At 36.9% G+C, this 10,799-nt stretch overlaps 2 protein-coding genes across 2 annotated transcripts; one reads left to right on the forward strand and one right to left on the reverse strand.

Annotated features, from left to right (window-relative positions):
- The first annotated feature begins 6,602 nt into the window (after positions 1-6,602).
- LOC130736772 (putative F-box/FBD/LRR-repeat protein At1g78760) lies at positions 6,603-8,017 on the forward strand. Its single transcript, XM_057588562.1, has 3 exons — positions 6,603-7,568; positions 7,699-7,857; positions 7,909-8,017. The coding sequence occupies exons 1-3, from the start codon at positions 6,603-6,605 to the stop codon at positions 7,987-7,989; spliced, it is 1,206 nt and encodes a 401-aa protein (XP_057444545.1). The 3' UTR covers positions 7,990-8,017.
- Positions 8,018-9,253: 1,236 nt separating this feature from the next.
- LOC130736773 (uncharacterized) lies at positions 9,254-9,817 on the reverse strand. The gene has a single exon (XM_057588563.1). It carries the CDS (start codon positions 9,815-9,817, stop codon positions 9,254-9,256), a length of 564 nt encoding a protein of 187 aa, XP_057444546.1.
- Between the last annotated feature and the right edge of the window lie 982 nt (positions 9,818-10,799).

Consider the following 10,799-nt stretch of genomic DNA (forward strand, 5'->3'; position numbering starts at 1 on the left):
CATGCCCTAGGTATTTATGGGCCAAAACATTAACCCAAATGCTATTAGTTTTCTGCAGTAGGGCCCAAACTAATTTACCTAAAAGAGAAAAATTAGCGTGCTGCACATCTCTGATGCCAATACCACCAAGCTGCTTGGGGAGGACAAGGGTTTCCCACTTCAACAGATGCCAACCCTACCTCCAATAGCATTACTCCAGATTGAGAGCGATAGAATAATTTTTAACCTTTTGTTAAAATTAATGGTTGATATTAAAAATAAATAAATCACAGGGTTTTTTATCTTGTTTTACACATGGTTTTTATCCCTTGTATCCTGGCTGTTCATTTTTGCTTTTGTGGTAGTTGTGTTAGTGCAATGTTGGCTCTAATTCTGCGTTCCTTTCTATCTTGTACTATGATCCTTTTATTAATATTAATCTTCATCTTTCCAAAAAAAATAAAAATAAATAAATCACGTGATTAATTATTTATTTTATGTCATCAATTGTATTACCTATTAATTTTTAACATTTAATTTTCTTATACAAATAAATAATGTATTAATTATTAATTAAAAATATTTAGAATATTTATTATCAATCATAAATTCAGGGAAAATTTTAAAATATTATAATAAAACTAAATAATTTTTGTATATAAAAAAATTAAGAATTAAAATTAATTAAAAATAAAATACTATTAATTAACAAATATTTAACCGCTGGCATCCGCCACAGGGTAAACCACCGCCTCTTATTGTGTATAACAGGATTGTTTATTACTCGTTGGTTTTTTTCAGGCCCGGAAGGATAGGTTGCAAAATCATTTTTAGGAAGAAGCTGATAAGTCGTTGGGTCAAAAATGGATCTATCATCTTGATAGAGATAGCTTTAACTCGTCAGGTATTTATTCTAGTATCTGGAGCACGGAATAGAAAAAAGCGATTCTAAAGTAGTAGAACTAGACAAAGTAGTTTTAAATTCTTAAAAATTAAACTTTTCCATATAAGGTTTTACTTTTTGGTTAAATGGAGGGGCCTCTAAGGTTTTACTGTTAAGTATAACGTATGTGTATATTATTTGAAAAAATATTTAAATACATTTTTTGATCTATTTTATATGAGTATAAGTGACTTAATGTATAACAAGGGAAAATAATTATGACCAAAGTTGAAAAAAATTAAATTCACTAAATAATACTTTTTCTATTGAAGTTTTTTTCAAGGAAGCATAATATATTGAACAAAACGAACATGTGTTATGTCCAAGGAGTTTTCATGGGGCGGATTATACTTGACTTTCACCCGACCCTATATATTAACTTAACAAATTTTTAACCTGAACCCGTTCCTAGACTTAAAGAAACCCAATGAGGTTCGGGTTTAAGAAATATCGGTCCACAAAAAGATGAGTTCAGGTTGGTCTGAAAGACAAGTTGAATGATAATTTCAAATTCCATAAAAGAATTATAAATCTTGAATTGTAAATCTTGAATTAGCTTGGTGTTACGGTTGCTACGCGGCACACGATTCATTTTTTAATTGTAGAAGATTTGGTTGGAATTAAATTTTAATTGAAAATTACGTGGATAAAGCCACATCAGCTCCTGGGTGTTAATCGACTCCGGATTCCATGCGTTCTTCATAATTGACCAGCTCTTTGTTCACTTACCCTCTCCTTAGAAGTCTTCATCTCCTTCAATGGTTAGCGTGATATTTAGGTCTATTCTGACTACCATAAAGTGGCGACTCTGGGCCCTCACCTCAAATCAAAGAAAAAACCTTGTCAGTTTAGAAAATTAGAACGGTAACAAAACTAAGCAAAATAAAATTCAGAATGAAGAAAACTATTCTACATTGGAGTCGCAAATTATAGGCAGCGAGCTCCACGACAATGGAGACAGATCATGCAAGGAGCTCGTCCCTTATGTTGACTCTGGGATTGAGGCGTGCCAAGAGGCAACGTCCCACTGAGGCATTTAATCGAACATCTTCTGTGCATCATCCAAATCTTCAACTGGCGTCAACCAGAGGTGAACAACTGGACGATTCAAGACCCAATCGACTAGGAAAATACAACCTCTGTTAATTCAAGACCCAATCGACTAGGAAGATACAACCTCTGTTGATCTAACCAACGACAACGACATTTGTATGCCATGCTTCAACGCTGACCTACGAATCTGAAGCACTCCTGTTTGTTGGAATCCCACCGCCGAGTCCAAATCTCGACTCCTCAAGTCTCCGATCCCATCGTAATCTGTCGTTTGTGAAACTTGGGAGCCACAAAATAGGAACAGGTTAAGAAGATGGAAACATGGATAGCAGACGTTGCATTCCTCATCGTGTTCTCCATTGACAGAAGCGGCGACGAGGACAAGGAACCGACGTAAGAGAAGATCACAACGCGTATGCATGAACAACAACACAACAGGAAGAGCACAACAGTGGTGAAACTAACGAACCCAGGAATGAAATTCTCCAATAGGGATGAACCACCGTCATCATCCAGCAGAGAAGAGAGATCGTTGCCAGAGCAAATCACAAGATGCGGCATTTAAAATGGGGAAATGACTACGCCAAGGGGATCCACTGGCTCCGTTCCTGTTTTTAATCGTAGCAGAAGGCTTGAATAGTCTATTCATTAAATTTGTGAGCATGGGAAAATTTGAGGGGTTCAAACTTGGAGAACAATCGGAACTTGTCATCTCAATGCTTCAATTTGCAGATGATACGATATTTATAGGAGATGCAACAATACAAAATGTGACAACTCTGAAGTGTTCTGAGATGTTTTGAATTGATATCTAGCCTAAAAGTTAATTTTCACAAGAGTAAGTTGGCTGGGGTTGCTGTGGAAAGTGATTGCCTTGGCACGTTCGCTGTTGTGTTGCATTGTAAACTGATGAGCATTCCGTTCACTTATTTAGGCATTCCAGTGGGAGGTAAATCCAGAATCTTGGCACTATGAGATCCGATTATCAACAAGTTGAGGGGGAGATTGTCAGCTTGGAAACAGAAACATATTTCTTTTTGGGGGGAGAATTTGCCTCATTCAGAGCGTGTTGTCTGCACTACCACTGTTCTTTCTCTCATTTTTCAAAGTCCTTGTTGGTGTAGCCCAGATATGTACTGGAGTTATGAGGAGGTTCCTATGGGGAGGGGTGGACATGGGAAGTAAGATTGCATGGGTAAAATGTTCAGAGGATGCAAACCTAAGGACCATGGTGGATTGGGAATTAAGGATTGGCATTTGTTTAACATGTCACTCCTGGGTAAATGGAATTGGAGGTATTTGACTGAGCCATAGAGCCTTTGGTGTAGGGTGATAAAGGCGAGGAGTGAATAGTATGGTGATTCATCTTGGTGGAGAGATGTTCAGTCCAACTGCATATTTGAGGGGTGGAACTGGTTTGAAACTGGGCTCCAGAAAACTGTGTTTGGCGATGCTATAAAATTTTGGACCGAAAATTGGCTTGGGTCTGGAGCTCTTGATCTACGCTTTTGGAGACTGTATAATCTCTCACAGCAAAAGCGCGAGGTTGTCAAAATCTGGGTAAGTGGTCAAATGGGGTGTGGAATTGGGATTTTAAATGGCGAATGAGGCTTAGAGGTCGGGAGGTGCAGTGGTTGGAGGAAGTGTTGGGAAAGTTGAGGGTTGTACCCTTAACATAAAATAAACATGACAAGTGGGCTTGGAGACACGTTGGGGAGGGGGTTTATTCATTTAACTCTTCTTATTTGTTTTTGCAGGCCCAACACCTGGAGGATGAAGACCCAGTATTCAAACTGGTGTGGTCGAAGCCAGTACCTTCTAATATTAAAGCGTTCATATGGCGTCTATTGAGAGACAGAGTTCAAACAAGGGAGAATTTATGCAAGAGGCGCGTTCTTACAAGGGAGAGGATTCTATATGCCCTCTGTGTCGACAAGAGGAGGAATCCAACATCCACTTATTCTTCCGCTGCAATGCCACAAGCCCCATCTGGTATCTTGCTTAGGATGGCTTGGATTTCAATCGGCGATGGCACCGTCAATACAGGATCATCTACTCCAACTTCCGTTAATTGGAAGAAGCAAAGCTCAAAGGGCAGGGGAGAGCGCTATTTGGATGGAAATTGTGTGATCTATCTGGCTAAAGAGGAACAAAGTGATCTTTCATGGGGAGACCTTTGATAGAAATCAGATTTTGGAATTGGCACAATTAAGAGTATGACAGTGGTTAAGGGTGAAAGTTGTTGGTTTCAGTTATTCTTGGTTCAAATGGAAGGAGAACCCGAGTTTGTTTGGATATTCATATCCATATTCACAGGGTGTACAAGATGAAGCTGGATGGTACTGCTCTCGAATGATGCAATTCAGCGAGGAGCCTATGTTTGTTATTCTAGAGGGTATCATTAGTTTTTGGGTTGCTTTGTTTTGTTTCTTTTTGCTGGCTTGAATTCATGTAAGTTTCATTTTCTTTCTTTTGTCTTGGTTCTAGTCACTTTGACTGAATATTCTCTCATTGTATTTGGGTTAGCACTCCTTGTGTTGATTAAATGCAATGCTTTGGTTTATCAAAAAAAAGGAGGCGGCGTAAGAGCGGTTAACAGGGGCTGTTACAGCAAGGAAAACTTTTTAAATTTATAAAAAGCTTGATTTTATAAATTATAATAAATTTATAATTTATTATAATTTAAAAATTTAAAATTACTTTTTTGTTGATAAAAAACACACAAATTATGCTATTATTATAACTTATTTGATGATATTAAAAATTTATTATTTAATATAAAACATTTCAAACTTGCATAATTATTTTTCATATAAACAAATAAATGACTTATTAAATGATTAAAACTAATTTAATGCTAATTATTAAATTTGAGCATGTATTTTTTTACACAAAGAAAACTCTAAATTATCTCAAGTTAATTACTTTTAATTTATAATACTTATAGTTTAAAAATTATTTTAATATTCATTTAAAGTATACTAATTTTTATATAATGTTAACAAATATTGTAAATAAACCGGTGCAACGCACAGATATTATATCTAAGATATAAAATAGAAGTCATCTCTTTAGGACACCAACCATTAACAACCCCTCCCCTGGTTCATTGGAAAGGCCACAACTTAGACCAAAATGTTAAATAAATAAATAACCCCAAAACTGTAATTTTGCTACAAAACTAATCTATTTGGGTACAAAAGTCTCTTTGGATGGACTAAATTGATATAAAAACAATTATTGCATTTTAGAGATAAATAAATTGACTGATGTGAAATTTTTTAGGGACAATAATGTAGATGCTTCTTTGGATTTGGAACCTCTCATGTGGACTTTTCGCATGATCATGTCATGTGATAAGATCGTGACCTTTTTAATTTTAATGAGAATCAACCGCGGATGATAATTTCAGTCTTATATTTCACGAAATATTACTGTGTGTCGTTCCCTAACCTTCTTTCTTCTTACTGTTTAACCTAAAAGTCCAAATTTGTTCTTCATCAAGTCAAGACCCATTCTCTTCTTCCCTTAGAGCATCTCCAATGCAATGTTGCTAGTTGAGTTGCTTAAACATTATTCTGGTGGGCTCAAACGACCATATAGGATTTAAGTAACCCAAGCATAATTCGCTTCAACCACGGTTGTTTATTTTACTTTTGTTTGTGTCTCACTATACCTCATATATTTATATTATTTCAAGGTTATGATACTATTCAAGTTCATGATACTTTTTTAATCAAAAAGTAAGAACAAAGTGAATAAACAACTTTCACTTAAATTTAAACAACTAAGCATGCCATGTTGCTCCTTGTTGCTCCAAAGTAATCAACATTGCTTAACTGCTCCAACTGAAAATGCTATTAAGCAACTCCATTGGAGTTGCTCTTAATGTTGCTAGAATCGTTATGTCTGTCTGCTGTTTTTCCAAAATTATTTTAATTGGGTGGGCATCAGTGTTTTTCTCCTTTGGACCCATTGGAAGATCCCATGGTTTCACAAAACCGTTATGGTTCTAATTGGTCATGGGCTGACAAAAATACCCATAAAAAAGACTACGATAATTTTTTTCTTTTTTTGAACACTAGTATAATTCAAAGAAAGAAGATAATATTTTAATTGGGTGGGCATCAGTGTTTTTCTCATTTGGATCCATTGGACTAAAGATAAATCAAAGGAAGAAGAGAATGGAAAAAGTGAAAAACATGATGCCGTGAAAATTAAACCGAGAGAAATATAACTACCTTCTCCACCGTTGGATCTCATTAAAATTATTGAAAGGTCATGATCCTAACACATGATATGGTCATATGAAAAACTCAAATCAGAGGATCTAAATTCAACCTTCTTTACCTTCCGCGCAAAATTATAATTTCAAACCATCAACCCTATAAAACCTTAACGTAACACTTGTGATTCATTCATTTCAAATTTCAATCGCTCGATTCCTTACTCCACCGTTTCCGTAGCGCAAACGTAGTAGCAAATCAATCTTGAGGTATTTCACCATTCCCGAATGAATTTCATTTTCCATTTTTCCTGTATGATTGATCATGCTCGCTGATCCTTATTAGGGTTCTTTCTAGGTTTTGTTTTTTGCCTTTTCATGCTTAGGTATGTACTTATCTGAATGTCTGATTCAACGGTTGAGATGTTGATTCTGCCAAAGTCGAAGCGAGGAAGGCTTAGCAAGAGTGAAAGTGAGAGTGTGAGTGATGAAGAGAACAAAGACAAGCTCAGTGATTTGCCTGATTGCATTCTCCTTCACATTTTGTCATTGGTGAGCACCAAATACGCGGTGCGAACTTGCATATTGTCCACGAGATGGAAGGATCTCTGGAAGTGTCTTCCTTCGCTCATTTTACTTTCCTCAGACTTTTCGACATTGAAGATTTTCACCAAATTCGTTGCTAAGCTTTTCGAACTTCGTGATCGCTCACTCCCACTGCACAACTTTGATTTTAACCGTCATGGTTCTATTGAGTATATTGTCCACAGACGGGTAGTAGACTATGCTTTGTCTCTATATGTCCAGCGATTGGCAATGACTGTGGAATATGATTATTATCTCCTTGCTCGCATTTTTTCATGCCAGTCTTTAACCTCTCTCAAGCTTTCAGTTCACCCTGGGCGATTTAATACTCTTCGCACTTTATTTCCGAGAGCTTCATGTCTGAATTTGCCAGCATTAACCAGCTTGCATCTGGATTGTTTCACCTTCAGCGGGAGTGGCAATGGCATAGTTGAGCCATTTTCGGCCTTTCAGAAGTTGCATAGTTTGATCATTGACCATTGTACGGTACAGGATGCACAAACCTTCTGCATCTCAAGTACAACGCTTGTTGATGTAACTATTATTAATCCTTTTGGGGGCTTTAAAAAAATTGAGCTCTCTGCACCAAGTCTTCGAAGGTTTGATTTTACTGGCTCCTCTCCTTCTCAGCGGCTTTGTGGGAGCAGTCTTTCTTCGGTTAAAGAATTAAGTATTCATGCAGATATGAGCTACTATTCCCCAGACCCTCCTTTGGTTGTACTCAGCTGGCTGGAAGAGCTTACTAATATCAAATCATTGACAGTTTCTACAGATACTCTTCAGGTGCCTCCTTTGGTTCTAGTTTTACTAATATGAGACTTTATTTTTAATTCTTAAAATTCTTTTTTCAATTCTTTTTTACCAAAATCATTCTACTCATGTTAAGTCATTCCTAATTCACCCTCATGCTTAGGTTCTCTTCTTAATTCCTGACTTAGTGAACCGTAAGCTCCCTTTCTTAAGTAACTTGAAGTCATTGAAAGTTGAAGTGCTGCAGCTACTTTCATTTCCGCTTCAAATGGCAATGGTAGTTGCAAAGAGAAAGAAAGCCGCTACTGAGTCACGGAGAGAAGCTGCTAGGTTACGGAAAGAAGCTGACTACTTAAGGAAAACAACATTTGAGCGTGCACCGATACCTGCTGGAATAGTGGACTTTTTGCTTCAAAACTCACCAACAGCAAAAGTTGAGACCAAAATGTGCTAAAGGTAAAATTGGCATTCAACTTTTTGAAAAGAGATTCTTATAATTCGTTTTGTTTTTGCTTCCTTCTCTGCTCTTTGCTCAGTCTCTCTGCTTATAGATTATTGATGGTTAAATTATGAATCCCTTGGGTTGAGAAACAAATTGTACATGTGCAATAATGTGATTGTTTGTATCCCATCTCTCAACAGTAAGTCGATTCTCTTTAGTTAGGATGGGGTAATGTCATTGCTTGTATTGAATGAAAGGAAGTGGCTTGTGGTTTGGGAAAAATCTCTATTTTGAAGTTAATGGATGTTGATCAGAAAAAAGAATAAAGAGTTATTAGATGTTGAAGAAATGTGAAAAGTAGAATCTTTTGGTGCATAAACTTTGATTGAATATGAAGTGCTAGTTAGTTATCAGAAAAAAACTTCTTTCACGTTTGATTTTGAAAATGGTAGCTGGACATTACAAAACTAAACATGCAGACAGCACACTAGTCTTAAAATATGTCACTCAGGAAATCTAGGACAACTTTTTGTCCCACACAGAACATCATCGAAAAAGAAAAATGTTTGCAAAATTATTAGTGTTATGCATCAACCACCTACACATTTGATAGAACTAAAAGTTGTGCAGTGACTTAGTTAATTTAATTATATTGTGCTGTTCTGCGTATGTCATACCTTAAAAACACACCCTTTGTGCATTGGTCGGTGCATCAAATGCATGATAGTTTTTTTTTGATAAACCAAATGAATATAATGCATTAAAAGGGAGTACAAGGGGTACTCCAACCCTTAATACATGGATAAAGTAAAGGAGAAAAGCAGAAAACTTGAAAACTTATAAAAAACTTGGCAAATTAGCCTGATAACAGAGGGTAGCCATTTAGATACATATGCCCCACGTAAATTTAATATCCACACCCCAAGTCTACCCTTCGATCATGTCAACATGAGAGAAAAAACGATACTTGCAACTCCATCTCCACCATTTACTTTCAATTTTGACAGCTAAAGTGTAGATAAGCTACTGCTGCAAGTCCATCCCAGCATATATTAAATCAGCAGCCATGAAATCCCCTTAATCACAATATAATGGACATGCAAGCTTGTGGCTCTCTCCACCACTCTTGGAACGAGACTTTAAAATCTGCGACTAAAGACCACAACCAAAGCCAAGATCTAAGCTTAATCCATTCTAGCACAGATTCAGAATTGACTTGCTCACCTCTGAAAACAATTGCATTACGATGTAACCACAGGCTCCATACCACAGCTAACTAGATAACTCGCCATTTTGTCTTTCGGTTTCCCCCTACTCCCCACATTCCATGATGCTCAAAATGTGTTATACAATCCATTGGAAGAGCAGTCTGTACTTTCAGCCAGTTATAGCATGCCATCCAAATCCCATATGAGAAGCTACATGTAAAGATGACATGGGAATTATCTTCATCATGCCTTCTACAGAATGCGCAGCTTCCTTGACCATTTAGATTAACAGTTACGCCTCTCTTTGCAAGGTTATCAATTGTCGGCAATCTCTGGAGTGCCACCTTCCATGCTAACCCAGCCACTTTCGACGGTACCGGGCTTGACCAAATCGCCTTATAGAACTGTCCATCAGCAGTCTCACGCCTTGACAGTTGTGTTCCATAGGCAGATCTCACTGTGTAGCAGCCATGAGGTTCTTGTAGCCAAACCCATCTATCCTTTGCATCTTTGTTCATTTGTATTAAGGAGAGTTCCTGCAATAAAACTTGTATAAGTTCCTTTTCCCACTCAAATAAATCCCTTCTCCAAATAAACCTCCACTCCCATCCCTCAATACCCCACTTTCCCATATCTGCCACTGTGCTCTCTTTCCCCTCTGAAACCTCAAACAACCTTCTATATTTTTGTTTTAAACTCTCCCTTCCCACCCAAGGCCCCAACCAGAAACACACCTCTTTCCCGCACCCACTACTCGCTTAATATTATTTTTAAACCAAGCTCCCTCATTACTCTCTGAACTAACCCGGCCAACATCCCTCCACCATCTTGACCCATTATCAAAGCACCCATCAACCCCAACCCACACTTTCTCACCATATTTTGCCCTCAAAACCCTTCCCCACAAACTGTTCCCCTCATGCAACAACCTCCACCTCCATTTTCCTAATAGCGCTCTATTAAATTTCACAATGTCCCTTACCCCCAATCCCCCCTCTCCTTAGGCTTGCACACAATATCACAATTTTCCATACATCCTCATTCCCTCCCCATATGCTTAACAACCAAATACATATTTGATTGGGACTTGGGTGCATCTTGATCACCTATAGTATTCTTTCTAGTTGATTATAAAATTTGCGTAGTCAATAAATCATTCTTTACAAGCAGGATTGTTGATGGAAAATGGGAAGCAATGCAAACTTGAAATTGACGAAGAAGTCAATGTTGCAACGGGCCTTTGTTTGCATATTGGAAGTTGCAGTGCTGTTTGTTGCTTTGTTAGCAAGTCATTCTTTTTAAAATAAGGCTAATTTATGGTATCGATTGTTCATTTTAGGTACTTATGTGTTTGTTCTTAAAAAAAAGGTTACTTAGTTGCGTTATAATTTTGGATATCCTATAGTCTGTTTTGAATTTGGTTTAACAAAAAGCTCATTGATTATGAACATATAATTTTACAGTTTAAGAGAAATTGGAATAAACTGTAAATTAAAAAAATATACATGACAAATGACAACAATATAATTTGAAACAAAAAGGGTAAAAAAATTCACAAAAGGGTAAAATAAAATTTTGACCAAAAAAACTATTGAATTTCACAATTTTAAAATT

Source organism: Lotus japonicus, chromosome 2, assembly GCF_012489685.1.
Source record: "Lotus japonicus ecotype B-129 chromosome 2, LjGifu_v1.2".
In the NCBI taxonomy this organism is placed as follows: Eukaryota; Viridiplantae; Streptophyta; class Magnoliopsida; order Fabales; family Fabaceae; genus Lotus; species Lotus japonicus.